At 47.5% G+C, this 23521-nt stretch overlaps 1 protein-coding gene across 5 annotated transcripts in view; it reads right to left on the bottom strand.

Annotated features, from left to right (window-relative positions):
- Positions 1–20901, bottom strand: part of MSI2 (musashi RNA binding protein 2) — a 371748-nt gene extending 350847 nt beyond the window's left edge. For 2 of the 5 annotated variants that reach the window (XM_079131458.1, XM_079131459.1), the window contains exons 1-5: positions 20796–20901; positions 20466–20506; positions 20057–20138; positions 19283–19367; positions 15363–15404 (exon numbers count right to left, since the gene is read on the bottom strand). In XM_079131458.1, coding sequence (XP_078987584.1) covers positions 15363–15404; positions 19283–19367; positions 20057–20138; positions 20466–20506; positions 20796–20857 — 312 coding nt within the window. In that variant the 5' untranslated portion in view covers positions 20858–20901. The remainder of the gene's footprint in view (positions 1–15362; positions 15405–19282; positions 19368–20056; positions 20139–20465; positions 20507–20795) is intronic. The other 3 variants (XM_079131462.1, XM_079131461.1, XM_079131460.1) reach the window with 3 other exon arrangements.
- Between the last annotated feature and the right edge of the window lie 2620 nt (positions 20902–23521).

Raw genomic sequence — 23521 nt, 5'->3', positions numbered from 1 at the left:
AGGCCCTGTGTAAGGCAGGCCTTGCCTCCTTGACCACTATGAATCTGCCTCCACAGAAGGGTCTGCCCAAATCAGACGGCAGCCTGCAGGGCTCAGATGATATGGCCCCATCCAGTTCAAGCCTTGGCTGTCTCAGAACTTCAGTCACATCACTATGTTGCTGTCAACAACAAAAGCAGCCCCACGTCTAAAGTGAACCACCTCCCAGGACTGTGGTAAGCACTTCACTGATACTGTTCCGTGGATACCTTACCACAATCCTGTACCTACCATAAATGCCAGATTGTATCATCCCACTTTATAGATTGGGAAAACTGGCAAAAATTAAGTGAACTTCCCAAGGTCACATAGCAACAGAAGTCTTAGGCCCAAAAGAAACCCCAAGACTGCCTGCTTCCTAAGCCTATTCCCCTAATCCCCAAGCACAACTGCTTCCTGCCACATGTCCTCATCCTTCCTCCGTCTCTAGATGGGGAAACCAAGGCATCAGCTGCAAGGCAGCTCGCCCCAGGTCACGTTCAGCTAATCTGCAGGGAGTTAAGAACTAGGAGTCAGTCCCACCTGCGTGACGGGAACAGTCACCCACAGTGACCAGAGGCTCCCCCCTCCCGCCCCGAACCACCCCCCCAAAAGAGAAAATCACTCCAATCCCACAGGCCACAGGAAAGCGATCCCTGACGTGACCCCACCTGAGGAGAGCCAGTGACCTGCCCTCCCGGTCTCCCTTCCCTTCACTGTGCAGTGGGGCCCACTGGCCCTCTCCGCCCTTGTCCTTCCTGCCACGCTCCCCTGAAAGACCGAGTCAGCACTGGGAAGGCTTGGAAGCAAGGACCTTGAGCCTCAGCACAAAATGAGGCGCCTCCCTGTTACCTGGCACTCATAGGGGACTTGCCTCAGAGAAATTCAAGCATCACCCAATTTGGAAACTACGGAAATGAGTCATGGCTCTTTCAGGAAGCCGGAGAGATGACCTCCACTTACAGCAAAGGAAACTGAGGCAAAGCACAGCAGTGGCCAGCAGGGGAAGGCAGCGGCTTGGAAGCCAGCCCCGCCCCTGCTCTGTGGCCTCGGTCCTCTCTCCAGACCCAGGGGATCTGTTTTTTAGCCCCTCATCTCTCCTCTCCATGCATGATTATTCCTTTGGCTTCTAAACCCTGAACTTTTCACCAAAAGAAGCAGGGACACGCAAAAAAAGAAACCACACTTGTCACAACAGTTGAAGCTACCTCATCAAGCAACCGAGGTCTAACCCGGCTCCTAATTAATATTAACCCTCCAAATCAGAGTCATGGTTAGAAAATCTTGGATGAAGAGACACAGGGCGGGAGGGGAGTCTCCAATTTTCTTTTTACTTCATCTGGAAAATTAAGAGCACCGCTGATTTGAACAAGAAATCATCAAGGAAAGCAATCACAACTCCACGAGGCCCAGAACTCCACGGACTTGGACGTGGAACCTGCCACTTCCATGCACCGAAATTAAAATGGCTGTGGCGAGAATAGCAATGATGGCATGGGTTTGTGTCGCATCCTTCGTCCTTAGAAAACATAAAAGGCCCCACAGAAGACTGGGAAGGAGATCAGGCATGAGAGCTTCCTCGTTCGTCAAAATAAACCAGGAGAAAACTGGTCACAGACTTCCCAAAAGGAAGCCCACCCGCAAGACTCCCTCGAAGGACAATCAAGGGAGCACTGCACACGAGAGCCAGAGAGAGGGAGGGGCTCCGGGAGACCCTCCACTCCAAGCCCAACACTTATTTCCTGTTTCGGCATTAATTACAATAAACTGCTTCATAGCCTGGCGACCACTTAATGGAGCAGCAAATATGGCTTTTTCCCTATAATTAGTCAATGTAATCTGCTGCTAGTTCCCTCCTCCTGACCACCCCTACTCTCCTTCCCCTCCCACCCTCCACAAGCTAACACCCAGGCATGCCCCACTCCCTGCCATGGGGCCACTGCAATTCTAATCTTGACCCCCATTCCCAGAAACACCTGGTGAATTCCAATCTCAGGCTATCAAGTGGAGGGGCCTCATGAGAAAAAGAGCAGAGACATGGACCCACACCCTAAAGGTGCCCTAGGTCACCCAAGGGTGTGGGAGACCATCCCCATCATGGTCCAAGGGTCAGTGTCTCTTGGACCCATGGCTGGGCACTGTGGTGAGTCCCCAGGGCTCTGCCAAACTTATTCCTACTCACACAATGGGGTGCAGGGATTTGCAGATCAAAGCCTAGAGTTCCATAGCTCCCAGGACCAGAAAGTTCTGGTTTTTTGTTGTTGTTTTTGGGTTTTTGTTTTGTTTTTGCGGTACTGGGGATCGAACTCAGGGCCTTGTGCTTGTGAGGCAAGCACTCTACCAGCTGAGCTACCTCCCCAGCCCAGGTTCTGTTAAAAGGAAACTCCAACCCCCATCCCCACTCTCTCCCTCCCTTCCTCTTACCTGTTCTCATTCACAGCCACAATCTTTCATTTTCTTGAAGTTACTCCTTCCTTCCCAGCATCCCTGACCTCTCATCCAGCCCGAGCTTCCAGTTTCCACCAAGTGTCAATGGAACAAGAACATCCTCAAAAGCTGTGTGCACCATCTACAGTTCCTGACTAAATGAAATTATTTCCCTACTCAGAAAGCACAGATTTGGTGAAGTGAACCCCCCCGCAAGGCAGCCCCTTTGTGTGTACATAAGAATAACACAACTAAATCCAGTAACACGTGATCATAATCCCAGTGACTTAGAGGCTGAGGCAGGAGGATCACAAGCTCAAAGCCAACCTGGTCAACTCATCAAGACACTGTCTCAAAATAAAAAATAAAAAAGACTGGGGATGTAACTCAGTGGGAGAGTGCCCCTTGGGTTCAATCCCCAGTACCGGAGGGGGGAAAAAAAAATGACTAGCACCCTCCCACGGTCTGTTTCTTTACTGAGTCCTCTAAGGACTTGTCAACTCACTTCAGATATTCTCATCACCATCAAGAATATTTTATATCTTTCCCATTTCCAAGATGGCTGTAATTATTTTTCTTCTGGTTTGGGGGCAAGGAATGAACACTGTCAACTATATACTACGTGCCTTATTTATATTATCTCACCTGACCCACCCAACTCTATTATCCTCATTTTTTTAGGGGCAGAATGGAAGTTGAGAGAGGTTTAGAGACCTTCCTGAAGTCACAGTTAGTGGCAGTACCACGTTCCAGACTAAGTCCCTCTGAGCCCAAAGCCTGGGTTCCCTACAAACAAACCACTTGCTTTATCTGTCACAGCGACGCTCTTGTCTGAATCCAAACTGCACTGCAATTCTGCCCGAGTGGTTGTATGGGCATACAACACACACAAGTGCATAAAAATCATCTGTATTTCTTAAATATCACCTAAGAAAAAAACCAGGTGAGGCAACAGACTGTAGCACTCGCAGTGTCAGCCACACATGCACAGACAGTGCGTCCCGCGTGGCAGATGCCATTCTAAGCACTTTAACCTGGGAAGGAGACACTGTCATTCTGTCCATTTCACAGATGATAAAACTAAGGTACCTAACACTTAAGATGACCTGCCCGAGGCCACACAGCTGGTACGTGGCAGAGCAAGGACTCACCCCAGGAAGCCTGTTGAGGAGTCTCACCAAGCCATACCACCTCCACAGAAAGTAATACAATGCTGAGGCCACCATTAAAATGCAGGGTGAGGAGCCGGGGGTGGCACCGGGGCCTGTGTGTGGAGCTTTGTTTTCCCATATTCTCAGGCCCCAACCTGTCTGAAACTAAGTCATTCCCGAGCTGGCTTCGGGATTTCTGTCATGAACAATTGTTCCTTTCAGTCTCTCTTGTCGATCTGAGGGGAAGCCCAGAAGGCCCAAGGAGTTGTCTCTAGGCAGCTCTTTAAAGCCCCTGCACAGGGGGAGATGTCTGAGGATGCTTGAGCTGCAACCCACAAAGCACTTCCCTGACACTCGGGGGGTGTGTCTGGATGGCCCTGAACACACGGTCATTTCCCATTAGCACCATCAGTCCTTCTCGTGGCAGGCCCAGGAGGCCCGCACACCCTCACTCCATCATCTCTTTAAGCATGGGGAAGGGCTCAGGCGACTCTCTGCCGTCCCTTCCCCTCTAGCCCACCGGGGTCACACGGGAGAGGGGCCGCCGCAGAGCCGATGCTGGGAACGCTCAGGCTTTGGGCAAACAGGATGACGTGGCGATAAAGGCGATCACGACAGGCTAAGTGGCAGTGTGCCAAACCAAGCTGCCCAGGCAGGACTTGTGCTCACAAGAACTTTAATTGAATTCTTTCAGCAAGTGCAGCAGAAAAATTCATAATGAGGTTCCCCACCACCACCCCCGCCATGTCGGTCTGCTCCACAGTTGTGAAGATCCACGAAAAAGCATTTTTAACAAGGACATGGGACGCGTACGAACGTTAACCTGAACATCGTGTACTGCAGGGGAAAACAATGATCAGATCCAAGGATTTTTATTTTCAAAGCGATTTGAGTAAGGCACTCTGCCATAATCAGCTTTACTACCCCTATTAGTACAGGAAAACAAGTTCTGAACCTGGCTCCCTAGTGAAAAATGCAAAATTTGTATAATTAAAATTATACTTGTGAAATTCAAACACACTTTAATTTCCTAAGGGCCCCCTAATCAAGTCAGAAGTTCTCACTAAAACCAATTATCTGCTTTGAAAACAGAAGAGGAAACATATATACAGGCAGCAGTTGGTGGAAGTTCACATCCCCATTTCTTCCCGGGTTCCAGAATCCTAATTGGATCCGTTCTCCCCAGGTGGATGAGACAGGGAACCTACCAGTTGGGTTTCGCAGAGCAGTGTGCATGTAAGTTGAAACATTCGTGCGCGTGTGTTTGCCTCCAGCTATGAGAATGACAAATTCGAGAGCTATCCCAGAGGGAACAACGTGGAGAGCTACAATAAGGGGTGGCATCAGCACGTGCAGCTTCCACCCGGCTAGGCCCAGCTAGCCTGTGTCTTAAGACCTCCCGGCAGGTTTTCAGTCACTTGCCCATTGCCAGGCAGAACGCTGAGCCAACCCATGAGAGGGAAGGACAGAGCAGTGCCACTGCCTTCCTAAAACAGGCTGTCAACAAAGCCAGGGACTCCCGAGGGCAGGTCCAGGAAGCCAGCAATGCCTAGGTTTCCCACCTCCTTAGCCAGGTAAGTGACTTGAAATGGTGCAGCTGTTCTTGAGTAACTAGAAAATCTTGCACAAGAGGCAACATGGAAACACAGAATACTCTCCAAGACGCTAAAATATTTAAGACATTGTAGCAATGATCCATTTATACCACCACCATGAAGTGCTATCAGTCTAGAACCTCTGGGGGATTTGGGGGAAAAAAAAAAAAAAAATCTTTTTTTTTTAAAGCTGTATGCCAACAGGTTTCTCTTCTCCTCTCCCTGGAATCCATTTTAGAATCGAGAATATTGGCTTTTCACACTCTCGCCTGGGTGTTTCCACAATGATGCTGGCCTCACGTGCCCCCCACCCTGATTCCAGCAAAATGCCTCCCGGTTTAATAAAACTCCACTCTTCAGCAGGTGGAAATAGAGGACATACACATGTCACACACAGGAGTCTAGGCACAGGACACTGCAGAACACCCATCAGGGTCTGGTGTGAAAACTTTCACTGGGAGATGCAGGAAACAAAGCGTGTGCCTGCACCAACACACGCGGGCGCCCACGCAGGCGTGCGGGAGGGAACACGCTGCTGGGAGCGTCATGGGAACTACGACTGGCTGGTTCCTTGCCTCCCTCCCACCAGAGCGGTCACCTCATTAATGTCACTCAGCATCACATTTTGCTACACTAGGTCTTTCTGCACTCTGTTCCCGTGGGCAGCCCAAGAGCTGGCTTCCATTGTAAACTTCTGTTCTCTGGGAAACTATCAAAAGCTTTGATTGGTGAAAAGAAAAAACTCTTCCAGGGCCTCCCTTCTCATTCTCCCCCTCCTCCAGTGGCTTCTCTTTGGTGCTTTATTCAACATCACTACTCACACAAATCACACTCTGAAAGTCGTTTACAATATGTCAGCTTAAAAAAGGGAAAAGGAAAAAAAAAAAAAACAAAAAAGATTGCAGTGGCCCGTCTATGCGCAATTGCCCAAAGAGAATAATTCATTTCAGTGGAGGATATGGATGAAGCCCTGAATACATTCCTACACCATTTCCTGCCCTGCAAAACAATAAAAATGTAAAAACCCAGAGGAAAGAAGGCCTGAGGTGGCAGGAACGAGAATCTCTTGACCCCCAAGGAATTTATTCTCCTGGATCTTCTGAAGCACTCTCCCCAGAATGCATCATCAAGACCATTTTATTAGATTTTTCTAAACCCTTGAAATTGTCACATAATTGAAACAGAAACAGCAATTTAGAGCTCTGAATGGATTTCTTAAAAAGAAGACTCTGTGCTTGCCCAGCACCCGCCCCTTGGCCATTCTTGCCCCTAACCTAAATTTAAGGCCCTTGTGCACAAAACCCTATTTATCTTTTAAATCCTCCCCTGCCATAAAAGTTACACATTCCCCTAATGCCTTAGATTTCAGGACATTTGGGAGAAACTCATCCCAGACAACAGGCTAAAAAAAGAATCCATTAGCATTAACTTGCCTGTCACAGCCAGTGACAAATAAATGAATGTGATGCTTTCAGATCAGTCATTGGTGGAACTACCCCCAGGCAGATAAAGACCAGGACTGGGAGAGAGAAGGCTCTCAGGGAGACCTCTCACACAGCAGGATCTCAGCTCTTCCCTAGCTGCTTCCCAGGACTTTACTCTCACAGGCAGCAAAAGCACAGGCATCCATACAGAAAAGGAAATGAAATCCTAAAGCCCAAGGAGCATGCCCGAGATAAAGGGTGCCTGCTACCTCGCCTGAGAGCCAGGACCCCAGGAGCAGGCCAAGCCACTGACACGGAATGCTCCCGATCTCAGTGTGCCGTTTCATCCATCATGAAAGGAAGGGGCAACAGTGCCAATCAACCCATGGGCTGCCAGGTAAGGTTCTGGTATAACCTGAGCAGTGCCATCCTGGGGGACAGTAACGGACATCCTGGGGGATAGTAATGCTAACACTGCACCAATGTGCAGCCACTCAGAGGCACTGCCTCATTCCACCCCCTAACAATTCCACCATGTAGGTGCTACTGATCCCCTAGGTAACAGGTAAAAATGGAAGCACAAAGACAGTAAGTGATCTGTCCAATATTCTAGGCTGGGCAAGTGCCACTTCCCTATGCTAAACAGGCTCTTAGAAAACAGGCAATGGAAAAATAACCTGAAGCTTCCTGGCTGAACTAGATAACAAATTCTATTCCTCAGCCTGAGCACTTCACATTGGTCAGGCAAAGTAGAAGAACCAAAACTCTACCTACTTGTGTTGCATGCAGTGGGACTCAGTTGTGAGGGATCCAGTTGTCTGGCTGGATCCAGACAGACTTTGGTCCAAAGGCCAACCCTTTACTAGTTCTAAGGCCCCAGGAAAGCTGTTCGCCTTCCCAGGACTCAGTTTACCCATCTGTCAAGTGGAGATAATACCAACAACTGCAAAAGATCATTGTTAAGATTAAACTAAACAAGATTAAGAATACACAGCTGATGCCCTAGCATACACCTGTAATTCCAGCAACCTGGGAGGCTGAGGCAAGAGGATCATGAGTTTGAGGGAAGCTCAGGCAACTTGGCAAGACCATGTCTCAAATTTTTAAAAACAATTTGTTTAAGGGCTAGGGCTATAGCTCAATGGTAAAAGTGCTACTGTGTTAAATCTCCAGTGGGGGGGGGGGGGGGGGGGGTATATAGAGGCGTAATACTATTTTGAATTATGACTTATCTTTTTGATTTTTCAAAGTTTTAGAGCTAAAAGCAGTACTGCAGCCAGGTACCCACCCTATAACTTTCAAAGGGTTGTAAGCTTGGTGCTACCTAACCTCAAAAGACAGGGAGAATGGGGGACATTTTGTTGTACTGAGAATGGAGAGGGGCACCTGTCCCAGATATACCACCCATCCTAAGCAGCTGCTCCAATGTACCACAGTGCTTGGCCCCAAGAACACACCTACTCACCACTCACAGAAAACAAAAGCTCTGATTCCAAAAATGCATGCAACTCACATCAAGCAGCCACCAGGCAAAGGAGACCCTGAGCATATGCTACCCCAAGCAGTCATGGGTCAGGCTGCTTGGAACAACAGAACATGAGTGTCATACAAGGAATCTGTGATCTCCACATTGATCAACAGCATCTCACTGTTTGTACATGGTGAGGTTACCATCACAGCTTAGACAAGGACAAACAAGAGAACTCTGGAATTCTATCTACAAGTGGTTCCTGTGAGGAAGAGAGGAAGACAGAAGACAGAAACAGAAAAGCAGAGCTCTTTGTAAGCTGCCATCCCCCCAAAAGATCAGGGCAGGTAAGAGCATCACGCCTGAAGAAGAATCTTGCCAGGGAGGAAAAAGTCTGAATTACACTTAAGTCCCAAGTCCAGGGGGGGAAGCTCTCCATGAAACTGCATCAGCCATAGTCTCATCAGTGACCCCAGCTTCTCTAAGGATCCAAAAGTGCTCAGAGCATCCTACCGAGGATCCTCAAGAGCCTGCACACGTACAACAGGCTCCCAGCTCCTGTCAGACAGCACAAACCCGTGTGTGCTGGCCCACCTATTCCCAAGCCTCACCCCAGATGGCCCTGCAGCACACACCCCCTGCCTGACTGCTGCTGGTTCCTGCTGCAAGGAAGGACTGCATTCCTGCCATTCTTGCTTGCTACCTGCTGCTCAGCATCTGGGACAAAGACTACCTTCTCCAGGAAACTTAGATCTCCTTTTCTCTGTGCTAGCCCAAGCTCAGCGTATCCTTTCCTCTAGTACCCCACCTCCTCCCAATGTGTAACAAACATCCTTGGGCTCAACAACTGCATCTCCTTTGCCATTCTGCATTCCTTCAGTCTAAATGGAAAATCTACAATGTACACAAGTGCAGACATAGGAGCTAAGAACTAGCAAGATACATTTGTGTCCAGTGGAGGCAATCATCCATGAGCCTAAATACTCTAAAACTCAGAACAGTGTGCCTAACACAGACCCTGGTTAAGAAAGAACTGAGAAAGAACAGTGGTAAATAATTACTGAACTACTCAAAGTGGCAACAGAAAGTATTAAGAGCTAGGTCCCGCCCATCCCCACCATGAGGCTGATTGGCTCTGGGGCTGACACCTGACAGCATGCGCTACACTTACCTGTCTGCTCTGAGCTTACTGCCCCACTAGAGGGAAAGCCCCATGAGGGCAGGGGCTTCGTCCTCTGCACACTACCCCCAAAGCCTCATGCAGGTCTGGCACGGAGAGTCAGTGCTCAAAAGCATTAGGAAAATGAATAGTGAGCAAACGCCTAGCACAACCCCTAACAGACAGAGGTGCTTTGTAAGTTTTGCTAACTTACTGTTGTTCAAAGAACCATAACCAAAGAAAAGGTGAAGTGCTGTGGAAATCTAGAGAAAGCAGCACCACAGTCACGCACCATGTGACCTTTCTGCCAGCAGTGGCACCACATACACAACAGTGGTCCCATTCGATTAGGCTGCCTAGTGACATCCTGGCCATTTTTGTTTGTGTACGCGCAGTACACTTTCTGAGGTTCGCATGACGAAATCACCTAATGACTCATTTCTCAGCAAGTGGCCCCGTCCTTAAGCGACACAGGACTGTGCTTCCAAGAGGGAGTGGGGACAGCTTGAGCTGGGCTCTGTCAAAGAGGGATCTGTTGTGTACCCCAGGGTGAGGGAAGAGCGTGAGGAGACGGATCCACGCAGCACCGTAGATTCAAGGCGGTGGGAGGCAAGAGAGTCCCTCGCACAGATCTTGAAGGTCCTTAAGCATGAGGCTAAGACATTTAGCCTGTGTTCGGTGGGCACCAGGAAGCACTGAGGGCTTCCCAAATCCCTGCAAACTGAGGTCACAGACAGAGGGAACCATTACACAAGCTCCTGCTAAATAAGACAGAATCCAAGAAGAGGAAGGAGATGAGAAGCAGTATCCCCTGGTGTGTTCCCTGGGCTTTCCAGCAAAGAATGTCCAGGTTTAAAAATCCAAAATAGGACATGAGAAAGCAAGCTGCCTAGAGGGGCACACGAGATGGTCAGCTGGCGCCTCAGAGGCTGCCTTCCTCTTCCTGCTTTCCCAGGAGAAAAAGGAGGCTCACCTGTGTGTCTAAAAGCACCTGACACGGAGCACAGGAGCTTCGTCATCTCTGCTGACTGACCTTAGCAAAGGAACGCCAGCATGGAAGGAGAGGCAAAATCCTGGGAGAGGACATTTGTAGGACAAGGTGCCCCTCCTCCTCAGGCCGACACCTGCTACCGACTTGGAACGCAGGAAGGAGCAGCGCTCTCGACAAGCAGGAAGCTAAGCCACTAATCCTCCGAGGTCCTCTGGTGTGGAAAAGGGCCGCGGACACGCCACCACATCCTTGCAAGAACGAGAAAAGCCACCAGGCAGGTCGGTTAACCGTGGCTGCCGAAATGACAGCTGCAGATCACCCAAGATGGCAAGATGTTAGAGTGACCCAACCTGCCGCGGCAAGGGAAAGCCAGATGCAGGAAACTCGCCCTTCGCCCTTGAGAAGCTGCCAAGAAACCATTCCCCGGAACGGGAGGTACGCGAGAAATCGCCCCTGCTGCCATAGCACCCATCTGGATGTGTGTTTCAGAGAATCTTCCAGGGCCCTGAAGCCATACCAGAGGACAAGACAAGGAACAGGAAAACCAGGCTTCTCGCTCACCCCTTCAGTACCTTAACTGTGGTGGGGACCTGAAGCAACCAATATAATGTGACTGGGTGGCAGATGCCTCCCCTAGGAGAAGAGCAGGCTTGACTCAAATCATTCACTGAATTATTGAGCACTGACTATCAGCAGCTCCCTGCCACCAGGGAGCTTACACTCCAATTAAGATTTTTCTCAGGTCATTCCGGTATTGTCGTGTTGTTGTTGTTCTATTAAAGTAATTCTCTAACAAGATGGACACAGTGGGATAGGCCTGTCATCCCAGCTACTCAGGAGGCTAAGGCAGGAAGATTGTAAATCAGAGGCCAACCTCAGCAATTTTTAGCAAGACCCTATCTCAAAATAATAAATAAACGAATAGGTCTGGGGATGTCGCTCAGTGGCTGAGCACCCCCTGGGTTCAATCCCTAGTATCACAAACAATAATGGTTTTATAATGATAATATCAGCAGACATTTGCTGGGTGCAACTTTCTACATGGCTCCCAGCAAAGAATTTTGTATTCATCTTCTAAACAGCTCCATGTGATGAGTACTGATTTTTTCACTTAGGCAGAAACTGAGACTTGGAGGGGCTCAAGGGGCTCACCCATAGTCACCCAGCTGCAATGGAAAGCAACTGGAAACAGGCTGAAGAAATCATCCCTCGGGATCAACAGCTAAGGTTCTGGTCTCCAAAACCTTAAGGAGGCTCAAGATACACAAGAATCAAAACGACACATGGCACCCCGTTAATATGCACGATGTTTATGTTTTTATGTATCAGTTTTTAAAAAATAATTTAATTTAAATTTAAAAAACAAAAATAGAACTTGAGGGGAATGGCAATTGGGAGGGGTGGGGAATGTGTTTCTATACACAAGGATAATTAGAACAGATGGCAAGTACAAACCAGACTCCGCTCCTGCCGATAGATGCTAAGGAGTCTCTTGGTTCCTCCGCACAAGAAAGAGCAGCCACAGGCTCCAGCGAAACTCTTCCAACACTTCAGCCCAAAGGGGACAAAGGAAGGACATGGCATGATTGATCCCCATCATCCTCATTTCTCCAACGGCTTCAAATTAAGTCATCTTTTTAGAGTAGCATGACCATTTTAATTTTTAAAAAGACGAAGGAGGAGATTCTTACATATTTTACAAAATGAAATAATCATCCGGAAAAATAGAAAGATACTGAATGGACCCTCTTCTTCTCCTGATCAAAATGTACTTCACTAATTAACGGTCACTGGTCTCCGAGGAGTTATCCCTGGACTGGTTAATAAAGCTCATTATACCTCACTTGAGATGTGAACATTTATGTAGCAAGGGGTGACGACTGAACTGCAGGATTCCAAACCCTTCCTTCAGTCCCTCATTAAGATTCTGGTCAAAACAGATTTTTATTTATGATACATTAAAGAATATTATGACAGTACTAATACAAAATCTGTTCTCCACTGCCACAGATTCACAGATTTTCCTTCATCTTAAGTTGCAGTTTCTTTCCACTAGCCTTGTTTTAACACCTCCATGGAATATTTCTCTGGGACAGCTTGAAAGTCAAAAGATGAGTTTTAACTGACATGCAAACTGACTTATCATCTACTAGCTCCTCAGCCAGTCCACAAGGAGGGGTTCAGTTCACCATGCCACTGCGACCTTTAACACAGACTCGCAGAAGTTACATTGAAGGGAGAGAAACAATCAATTAATAGGATTCTTTGAAAGTTCTGTATTGCTGGCAGCCTGGCAGTGGTCCCCCAAAGTAACTTCAGTCTGAAACGCTGGTGGCCAAACCCAAATTCTGTTAGAAAACAGCAGCAGACAGGGAAGGCCCTTTCTCCCCACCAGCTCCGAATACCCACCACCACGTATCTCGAAGGTTCTCTGGGTGCCTCACTGGGGTAAAGCAAACCCACAGGGGTCTAAAGGGATGCCCTGAGTGGTCAGATGGAGCAGGAGTACATAACAGGGCCACAGAGCAGGATGATACCTTAGCAGGAGGAGAATCAGCCTAATCCCACACCACAGAACGTCACACTCTGAAGTATCTGGCTTGTGGCTCTGCTCCTGCAGCCAGCTGGCCTCATGGAGCCTGTCTCCTCCTCCACCTCAGGGCAATGAAGCCCAGCAATACCCCCACAGGAGAGCACATGGTCAAAGGTCCAGTTCTGGAGCACAGTTGCCTGATGAATCTCCTTGTACCACTTCTTTTTTTTTTTTTTTTTTTTTTTTTGCGGTGCTGGGGATTGAACCCAGGGCCTTGTGCTTGCAGGGCAAGCACTCTACCAACTGAGCTATCTCCTCCGCCCCTGTACCACTTCTCAAGCCATCAGTGCCTCAGTTTCCTCATCTATACACTGGAGATGATACTATTACCCACCCTACAGAGCTGTGGTGGGGACTAAATGGGTGAACACACACCGAGTGCCAACAACGGTGCCTGGCACGCACGTTCACTTAGTATCGTTATTATTACTTGACCTCTCAAGGGCTCATGTGAGGAGCTAACAAAAAGAACAATAAAAATGGTGGGTGCTAATGTGGTCTTGCCAATGCACCAGGCCTTCTACAAAGAACATTACCTTTATTTAATCTGCAGAAAAACCACGTGAGAAGAGGAAACTGAGGTGCAGGGAAGTTAGACAATTTGTCCAAGTTCACACAGCTAAAGAGTGGCACAGCGGCCTCTGCAGCCAGGCTGTGGAGCTTGCAAACAATTACCATCCTCAGAATTAAACCAACAACCATAATGGTAATTAGGAGCTGCAAAGCCCTGGCATGTCACCACTCCCATTTTACAGATGAGAAAACTGAAGCAGAGAGCTGGTATTCCGATGGAGATAACGGAGCGCGAAGCCCTCTGTTAGGTGATGTGTCATTATTACTAATTCTCCAGAATTCCACATTCCCCACAACTGGTTTGATATTAATGCACACTGGACAGTCACCCATAAACAGCCAGGGAGCCCCTGGGAGATGTATGATTTGACAAGTTGGAGAAATAGTGTATCTAGTTTTCAAGTTGAATGTATCACTGAAAAAAACAAATGAGAGAATACATTAAAGTGAAATACTGCCTTCCTAGTTAAAAAAAAAAAAAAAAAATCGGGGGAGAGGTAGGAACGACAAAGGGGAAGGGAAAACAGGTCAAACCCATGGTTTAACCAAGTCAGGGATTTTTCCAGTTTCCCTCTAGGGTAATCTGATCCAAGTTCTGAGTGATCAAATGACTAACCTGGAAATTTGAAGATTCACACTTATGGAAGAAACAGCAGTTCTTTCAAACCCAGGAAATACTGCTAAGTCTGGGAAGTCTTAAATGTGAAGGATCACACAGTCTGGAAAGCAACTACCACCATTAAGACCATCCCAAAGGCTGTGCTACATACAGAAGTAACCTAACCTGTTCAGCTCATCAATTCCTAGCGTCTACTTAAGCACTGTGGGTTAAAAATGCCTGAAGAAAATATGTCAGTATATTTACCTAAGGAATTCTGGTTCTATCTTTAAAAAGGAAGAGAAAGAATCACTAACTCATGAGGGCAGGATCCAGATGTGAAATTCTCAACATATCATCCACAGGGGCCAACTTTTTCTGTACTAATGTACAAAACCGTTTTCCCCTTTACAGTGAGAACGTTCCTCTCCGGGGGACTATGCTTAAAGAAGTAAACTGAATTTGCAAAGAGCCATATAACACTTTTCCTTTATGTCTTAGAATCTGCAGCTTCAACTCTTCCCCTTTCACCTGAGAGTGTCAAGGCCACAGATGCAGAAAAGCATTTCTTCCCAGGTTAGAAAAAAACGCATACCTAAAAAGTGTCAACTGAGCACGGATACCCTGAGCCTTTCCAACCTCACCGTAGGCTTCCTGCAGCTGTGTTCTCGTGGCCACCTGGCAGGCTCAGTGAAAACTACGTTGTTAACTACACACTTCTAAGATAGCGCAACCCTATCTCGATCCTCTGAGCAAGTCTTATAGTAGCAGTCCTCCAAGGTTACAACATTTTCAGAACTTCTCTGCCCAGGCATCAGCACTTGCACGAAATAAGCAGGACTATTGGTTTCAAGCGTGCCCTGATTTATCCAAACGACCTGAAACCACTAGCATCCCTGCTTCCACTCTGACTGCTGGTTTTAGGGGTCTAGGAAGTTGTTTTCCAAGCTAAATTCACCCTACTCCTCTCCAAAAACTCCAACTCAAAAGAGTACCCTCCAAAGGAAGTCACAACAAAATGAAATGTTCCACTTTTCCCAATAGGATCTCGGCAATGCTTAAAAAATAAACAGAACACTTGCACAAATATTGCAACAGACGGAGCCAAGTCCTCCCACTGAGGATCAGACTTGTCCCTCTCCCCAGCTGGATGCTCAGAATCCACCTGGGGACGGCAAACTGAGAGGCGCACTACCCGTAGGGTTGTTTCACTGAACCACTGGTCTGGACTCACCACCCAAGCTGACACCCTGAAGGCACAGAGAACACCAGGTTTCAACAGCTCGTGGTCAAAACTCCGTTGGAACTTGAAATCCTTACAACCATCTCAATTCCTAAAATCCTATCATTGGTTCTCCTACTTACCTTGGGTTGCGCTCGACGAGGAAATGCAACTTTGGGGTCAATCTGGAGGGAAAAAAATGGAAAAGTAGGAGTCAGTGAAATACTGAGGAGGGAAAAAAAAATAGGATCAATCACCTAATTATTAATCGCTCATTTCTCAGGCTTATCTCTTAGCATTTATTAACTTCTTGGGCAACTTAAAAGTCCCTTCAATGCTGAGCTCAGCTTTCATCATCCCTCCAAAATGGGACCAACATCGGCCTTTATGAAATGTCTCATGATGCATCTCAGTGTGTGATGCTCTTTATTAATCAGGAATCAGGTACACTTATTTAGACAAGGGCTTCTCTTCCATCCACACTGCCTAATAAAAGTTACCCACAGCTAATTTGCAATGTGAGTCTAGGAGAAAAGACGGGAGCAAGGTCATCACTGAAAAAAAATCATAACTTGGAAACTCAACATAAACACCCTCTCGCACCAGGCAATCAGATCCAACACAACGCTCTGCTTGAATTTTGGCAAAATCAAGTGACCCAAGATTGATCAAAAAAATCATTTGTTTGGTAGTTATATCTCAAAAGAAAGCAGGTGTCCAAATCTTCAGAGCCAGACTTGGTACTTAAAATAATTTAAAAAGAAAAGGAAAAGATGCACAGGAACTAAATCCAACTGGATTTTTAAGACCACATAGGATAAAAATCTATGAGTGACCTGAGTTCAAATTTAATAAGAAAGGTACCTGGGGACAGTAAAAAATAAAATGACTGAATCAAAGAAGTAGCAATTAGTGGTGGTTCACCCCTGTGATCCCACCGACTTGGGAGGCTGAGGCAGAAGGATCACAAGTATGAGGCCAGCCTCAGCAACTTAGTAATGCCCTTTCTCAAGATAAAAAATAAAAAGGGCTGGGGATGAGGTTCAGTGGTAAAGCAACTCTGGGTTCAATCCCCAGTACCATTTAAAAAAATTTTTTTTTCAAATCTAGTCTGAGAATTAGGGTATCCCCACCCCCACCTCAACCTGAATGTAAAAACTTCTCCACTTCAAGTCAGAAGCCTGCAGAGCACATGATTCTCAATCAGGGACTAGTTCTACAACTCGGAACAATTCCCACAGAAGTATCTGAATCCAACAGGCTAATGTGAGGAGAAAAAAGTTAGGGACAGATAAGAAGAAGAAAAAAACTTGTTTTCCATTGTTGGTTTTCATCAAAATTCTAAATGTCATAAAATCTTTGGGTAAAATCCAACTCAGGGCATGAACGTTGCTGCGAGTTATTTATTTAAAGGCTTTGGCTTCTGCATTAAAATTCTTCCCTTCTAAAAAGTAAATCTGAATTTGTTTTCAGTTCTGCCATGGGGGAAAAATATACTGCTTTGGGAAAAAGTGCAGGGAATGAAAAGCTTACCGCTGATAGCTTCTCTGTCCCCTGACTTATCCCCTAGGACCCTAGGTGGTGAGACGCACAAGGATTGATCGCTTTTATTAAGGTAGTTTAAAGACCTAATAAAAGTCTGTTTCGTGTTTCCTACCTTTAAGCATCACCTGAGAAATGAGAGATTACTTTTCAAACACTAAAAGAGACAAAAAAAAAAAAACTCTGATCTAGAAACTACCCTTTCATAAAGATTAACATTACTGTATCTACAGGTGTGTCCAGCACTGACTAGAGCTCATCTACGAGAGAAATACAACAGGTGTGGATTTTCCATTCTGTTGACCAAACCAAGGACAGACGCATCTGTTCATAAACACTCTCCCAAAGGATTTTTTTCTTTCTTTTTTCCCTTTTTTTTTTTTTTTTTTTTTAGCTGACCGGCACACAATTGTAAGAGAAGTCATCATGTTGGTGGGACAGAAGGTGAAGGGCACACATCAAGGGAGCGGTCAGGAGGTGAGCACAAGGAAAAAAACGAGATCAACTTAAAAAAAAAAAAAAAAAAAAACCCTCTAAAATTACAAAACCAAAAGCCAATTCAGAACTACGCTGGGTGTGGTGACATCAGCCCATTGCACCGAGATCAGTGTGCAAAGTTTACACACAGAGATCTCTAAAGGAGAGGAGGGGGTCAAGGCAAGATGGCAAATCCCAACCTTTTGCACATCCCTGTCAACTAGTTTTTAAAGATGAACAAAATAGAAAACTACCAAAAATTAAAACATTAGTTAGTTAGGTACAACTCTACTTACTGGATCTACAGTCCTCTAGGAAACACTAGGGTACTATTTTGGATGCGAATGGCCAGTTACCTAAACAAAGCTTTTAAGGTAAGAGTAAACAAGATCCTCGTTTCCATGTCAATAAACCAACCGCCTTCTGCCTCCTGCACTGAACGTTGAAACAAAGTCAAAAGCTAGGTTATACTAAATAATAGCTACCACAACACGTCTACATACAATTAGGGAGGGAAAACTGGACGTTATGCCCTTGACCCTGAAGGATCGGACCCACCAGCCACCATAGAAACCAAATTCTAGTGCTCCCACCCAGGTGGGGAGAGGGGGTGGTAAGAAATTCAAGAATTTGCCTTAAAATGATTTTCCTTATTAATTTTACTAGTTTTTTGAAATATCTAATCAAGAAGTCAAGGAGAAAAAAAAAAATCCTCAGACATCCGTTATCACCCTACAAATGATTTTTCCTTCTATGAAATTCTCTAAAGGTACAAAATGTCTGAGCCATAAGCTAAACTACTTCCAGGACAATTAATAAAGCTACTAAGTATATGAGGTCTTTTCCTGGGGAGAAAGGGCAGCACCTGACCTCTTTGATCAGAGAAAGAAGGTGAATTTGCAAAATCAATAAAGGTGCATCAAAGGTTGTCAGGTTTTTTTTCTTTTCTTCTATTCAATGTTCCATTCCATTGGCTTCCAATGTGAAAGCCAAAAGAACCTGGAAGATCACCTCATTCTGTTTGTTTTGCAGAAGAGGAAACTGAGTCCAGAGGCAGGAAATAACTTGCCCAAGTTCATGATGAACCACCATAAGGAGAACCCCCATCTCTTACTCCATCCCTGGAGCCCACCATAAACAACTGGAGCCCCACGCTGCCCACCACTACATCCCAACGTCACCTTGAGGCCTCTGCTTTAGGCAGATACATAAAAAATCATGGAGAAATTACAGTAGACATACGGGGAAGGGAGGAGAGGCAGGAAGCCAACACAGGGGCTAAATAAAACACTGTGAACTCCCCAGCCTCCCCTAACATTAAATTTATTATTATAGACTGACAATTCTTTATTCTCTTTCTCTCTGACCTCACCCTAGCCAACTTTTCCTCTCTCCACTTCGGATTTTAAAAACTTCTAATGCTATAAAAGTACCCACCCTCAAATGAAAGGATCCGAGAAAGAAAAGAAAGAAAAAAATCATTTGAAACCCAAGGCCTTATCAGGCTACGGTTTCACGCCATCTGGAGTCACCCCACTGGATGCCCAGCTTGGCTCTGCTAGCGGCTCCTTCTCTCCTCAAACCGCATTCCAAATCCCAAGTGCACTAAGAGAAACCTGTTGCCTGGACTTAGGATGAGCACCCCTCCCCCGCCACCCCTGCTCCCCTCAGCCAGGAAGCAGGCTGTGCCTCCTACAAGCCATTCCCACAGCCACAGTTGGTAACTCGGGCAGTGCTGGCTGACAAAGTTCCCTTTGCTCTCCGGTAGTTTCTCTGCATGGTCCCCTGGACGGGAGGATAGCCTCTCCGGGATTTCAACCCCCTCCTCCTTGCCTGTGAAGCTGCAATGGGACGGGCTCTAAAAGAAAACCCCAAACCCAGCCAGCGCAGCAAACTTCTGAGCCAACTCGCTAGCTCTGTTTAAAAGTACCCATTTCTAGCACAGAAGCAAAAGAAGGCGCTGTCCCTTTAAATAGGGCTGTCAATGCCCAGATCGTTCCTGAAAAGGGGCGAACAACAACAACAACAACAAAAAGCAACCTACCGTCTTGGAATCTAACTCATGGTGGGGCTGACCTAATACTTTATCTACACTTGCTGGGTCTGCGAACGTGACGAAACCGAAGCCTCTGAAAGGAGACAAAGAGGGAGAAAAACAAACAAGAAAATGTGACACCATTGAAAGCAACAAGGAGTAAGACCTAATGCAGAAGGGGAGCAAAAGTTGCCCCCACACACCCCCATTCCCACGTCCCTCCCCTAAGTCCTCTCCTGCCTACAACCCTCCACCTCCAGGAAAAAAAAAAAAAATCAAGGTTAATGGGGGAAGTGGAACGGGGGGCAGGGCGGCTGGAGGTAACTTGGAAAAGGCTGGTGCCTCCACCCCGGCCGCCTCAGTTTCCTCTCCTCTTCCCTTTCTTAAGGCTTTGTTGTGTTCCGAAGGAGGCCCGGCACTCAGAAGAGATTCATCCACCTTCCTAGCAGGGGACTTCAGAGTTTGGGGAGCTGGGATGGTGAGGAAGGCATACATGGGGGGGAAAAACTCTGTGGAAAGTGAAGGAAGCTGAATGTCATTTTAAACAAGAGAAAAAGAAGCAACGGGAAAATGACTTCAAGCGAAGAGATGGGCATCTCTGTATTCAGAGTTCAGCCCTAATTAACAATAACCTTTGGGGTGATGGGGGGGAGTGACGTTCCAGACCAGCCACGCGCCTGAGCCCCATTCTAAATCCGCTTAGCTACTTCCGAAGACACCTCCAAAAATAAAACTTAAACTTTGTTCTAAAATAAAAACAAAATCCAGAAGGGAATGGTTTACCTGGAGCGTTTCGTAGTGGGATCTCTCATGACCATACATTCTCTAATTTCTCCAAATTTGCTAAAATAGTCTCTAAGGCTATCTGTAGAGAGAGAAAGAGAGAGATGGGGGGGAAGAGAAGGTGTGGAGAAAAAAAAAAAAAAAAAGCAATGCAAATTTTGATCAAGGACAAAAACCAAAAGTAGTTTTCTGTTGTTATTCTGTTTTGTTTTTGCATTTTTTGCACACGCGGGGAAAATTCGGCAACAGAGGTCGTGTAGAGGGCTCGGAAAGGATTTGCTATTTAAAAAAATAACCTTGCACAGGAGAAGTGGGGAGCCAATGGGGGGGGCTCCTACACCGGGATAACAAAGAGCAATAAAGAAGCCAAGAAGGGGGGGACCCAGGCGTCCCCCCCTCCCTCCCTTACCTGGTGAGGTCTGCCAGCTCAGTCCACCGATAAACATTTTACTAGAGGGAGAAAACATAACAGAAGTGAGCACCGATGTCAGATCGGCCATTTTGACGTGTAACTTACAAAAGCTAAAAGGAAAGCGGGGGGGAGCGGGCGAGCGCGAGCCGGGAGGTGGGGTGGGGGAGAAGGTGGCGGCGAAACGCAACCCAAAGGTGTGTAACTTCCACGGGGGGGGCGCCGGAGGGCGGGGGGGCGCGCGGATGCCCGGCTCCGCGCACCGCCGTCCCCGCCGCGGCAAGGAGAGCGAGCCCGCGGCGGCGCGGTGGGCAGCGGCTGGAAACTTACCCGGGGTCGTGCTGAGAGTCGTTGGCGCTGCCCGAGGTGCCTTGGCTCCCATTTGCCTCCATATCGGAGCCCCCCCGCCCCCCCACCCCCGAAACACCGAGCCCCACAGCGATCGGAGCGGAGCGGCGGCCGGCTCCGAGCCCCGAGATCTCCGCTCCCTCCTCCCCCGCCTCCTCCCCCCCGCCCGGGCTCCTCCGAATCTCTCTGCGAGCGGCGGAGCCGGGGCAGCGGCGAGAGCCGTCACACGTGGGCTCGGCTTAGCTCAGCCCCGCCGCCTCGCACACCCCCCGTCCCCGCCCCCCCGGCCCATCCCCACCTCTCCCCCTCCTCCTCCCCACCCCCATCTCCTCCTCCTCCTCCCCCTCCTCCCCGGCGCACGTGGGGCGGAGTTCTAGAACGTCGTGTAACCAATGCGGTGACGTCACGCACCCCGGTGCGGCCCCCGCCTGCCCGCGCGCGCTCGCTCGGCCCCCGGCTGCGGGACCCTGGGGGTCGGCGGGCCAGCCCCGCGGCCCGAGGGGGCCCGCCTCGGGCCGGACGGGCGCCCAAAAAGGGGGAGCGCACCCCGACTTCCCTGGATCACATGGGCCGCGGGGGGCGGGAGGAGCCGGGGAGGGGGAGGCGCGGGGAGCTCGCCGCGGCTCCTCACCCGGGCCGCGGAGAAGACGCCCCCCCCCACCTCAGTTCGGCCTCTCCATTCAAGTTCGCCGTCCCCTGCCTGCCGCCGGGACCTGGGGATGGCAGCAGCCGCCCGCCCTGCTCTGCGCCCAGTTTCAAGCCACCGCGCAAAAATTTAGGTCAAGGACGTCGAGAGCAAGCCCACACCCTGGCGCTCCTCGGGAGGCTCCCGAGACCCCCCAGGTTCGGAGGACTCCTGGATGGCGGAGACCCTCCCGCACAAACACCAGCCACAAGTTTTATTTTCCCTTCGCGCTGCAAGTTCTCTGGCTCTCACTCCACACCGGCACGTCTTGTGCGGCTCCCCGCCCTTCCCCGGCAGAGGTACGAATCCGTACCCGGGAAAGGTTATTTTGGAACTTTGAGAAACTGACGCGATTCCAATGGCGAGAAAGTGCCGAAGAAAATAAGTTTCCGCGTTAATCATACAGCGTTTTAAAAAATATAATAAAATAGGTTTATAGGGGTCAAGGTCAAATGATCGGGATTCAGAGCGAATGTTTGTACGTAGTGAGAAGTAGTTTGGGAGCCTCTGAAGGATGGCTAGGAAGGTGGCTGTTGCAGGAAACCCCTCTCCAACCCGTTCGTTATATATGTTTTTTTGTTTCTCAAGTTACCCAGGCTTTATGTGCTGAGATAGTAAAGTGCATGGAATTGAAATAGCCCAAGACCTTATGACCTGGGCAGGTCGTTGGGGTAGCAGAAGGCTTCAGACACATACATACACCCCACTACCACCGCAGGAGCATTGTGGCACAAGGCCAGGCATACAATAGGTACCTAATAAATGCTAGTTTCCCCTCATTGCGCAATGAAAAACCTCAAAAAGACGATGTTTGTAGCTTCCCAAAGGCATCGCACATTTCTCCAGCAGATTCCATTTAAAGCTGGCCAAATTCAGGCTGGATTCAATTTATGGGGTATTTAAAACAATAAGGATACAATTATACTTATTGTTTTATATTATTACAATAAACTAAGTTAATATGGCATGAGGGGCAACATAAAGTTGCGGTTCATCAAATATTCAGATTAACGTTAAGTATGAATTGATGTTCAATTAACACTTTTCTGTTAATTTTCATTAGGATTAAGAGACAATGGAATACAACTCAACACCAAAACTGTACCAAATCTACTGTGGGTCTTGAAAATGTGGAACATTTGGAAAATCTCAACACCAGCCAAAGCCTTGGGTGACCGGACTCTCAATCTCCCTGTCCTCTAAACTGGGATAATTCCCCCTTGACAGGATTGATGGGGTGGGGGCAAAGTGTTTGACGTGAACAAAGTTGTAGAACTCTTTTTCCTTGCAAACCGGTGTAGGTCACGATCATAACCAATCATTACTTAATCCGATTTTAGACGGCACTTTAAGGCTTTAAACCACAAACCCTCTATTAGCCATCGCTCCAAGCTGATTCTCAAATAATCTGGGGTCTCATGTGTTGAAGAGCCAGTTTTGATGATAACTGTTTTTTATTATTCCCAATAACAAAATGTGGACAACAGAGCTAAATGGATTGAATTTTTAATTTTTACAACCACCATACTCTATCTGAGCTAGAAAGGCCTTTCCTAATCCAACCCCCTCATTTTATAGGAGGGTCTCAGAGATGTCAACCTGTCAGGCTCCATCCTTACCCTTACCAGTTACCAAGAAGGGGCCTTGTCATCAGTTCAGTACCCTTTGGCTCTATTTATTTATTTTCTCCATTACAAGGTGAGAATGGGGGGGTGGGGTTGTGGCTCAGTGGCAGAGTGCTTGCCTAGCATGTGTGAGACACTGGGTTCAATTCTCAGCACCACATAAAAATAAGTGAATAAAATAAAAAGTCCATCAACATCTAAAATTTTTTTTAAAAAAGATGAAAATGTGTTCTGTTCTTACTGATGTATACCTACACAAGCTGATACTTAGTGAACTGTAGGAAAACCCTGAGAGAGACCTGCACTACAGTGATCAAGTCAAGTGACCAAGAAAGGAATAGATTTTAAGTCTCCATCACTACCTTGTTTTTTCTTAGTGATTTTTTTTTTTTTTTTTT

This window comes from Sciurus vulgaris (genome assembly GCF_902686455.1).
Source record: "Sciurus vulgaris genome assembly, chromosome: 3".
Classification (NCBI taxonomy): Eukaryota; Metazoa; Chordata; class Mammalia; order Rodentia; family Sciuridae; genus Sciurus; species Sciurus vulgaris.
This window is presented reverse-complemented; position numbering and strand designations above follow the sequence as displayed.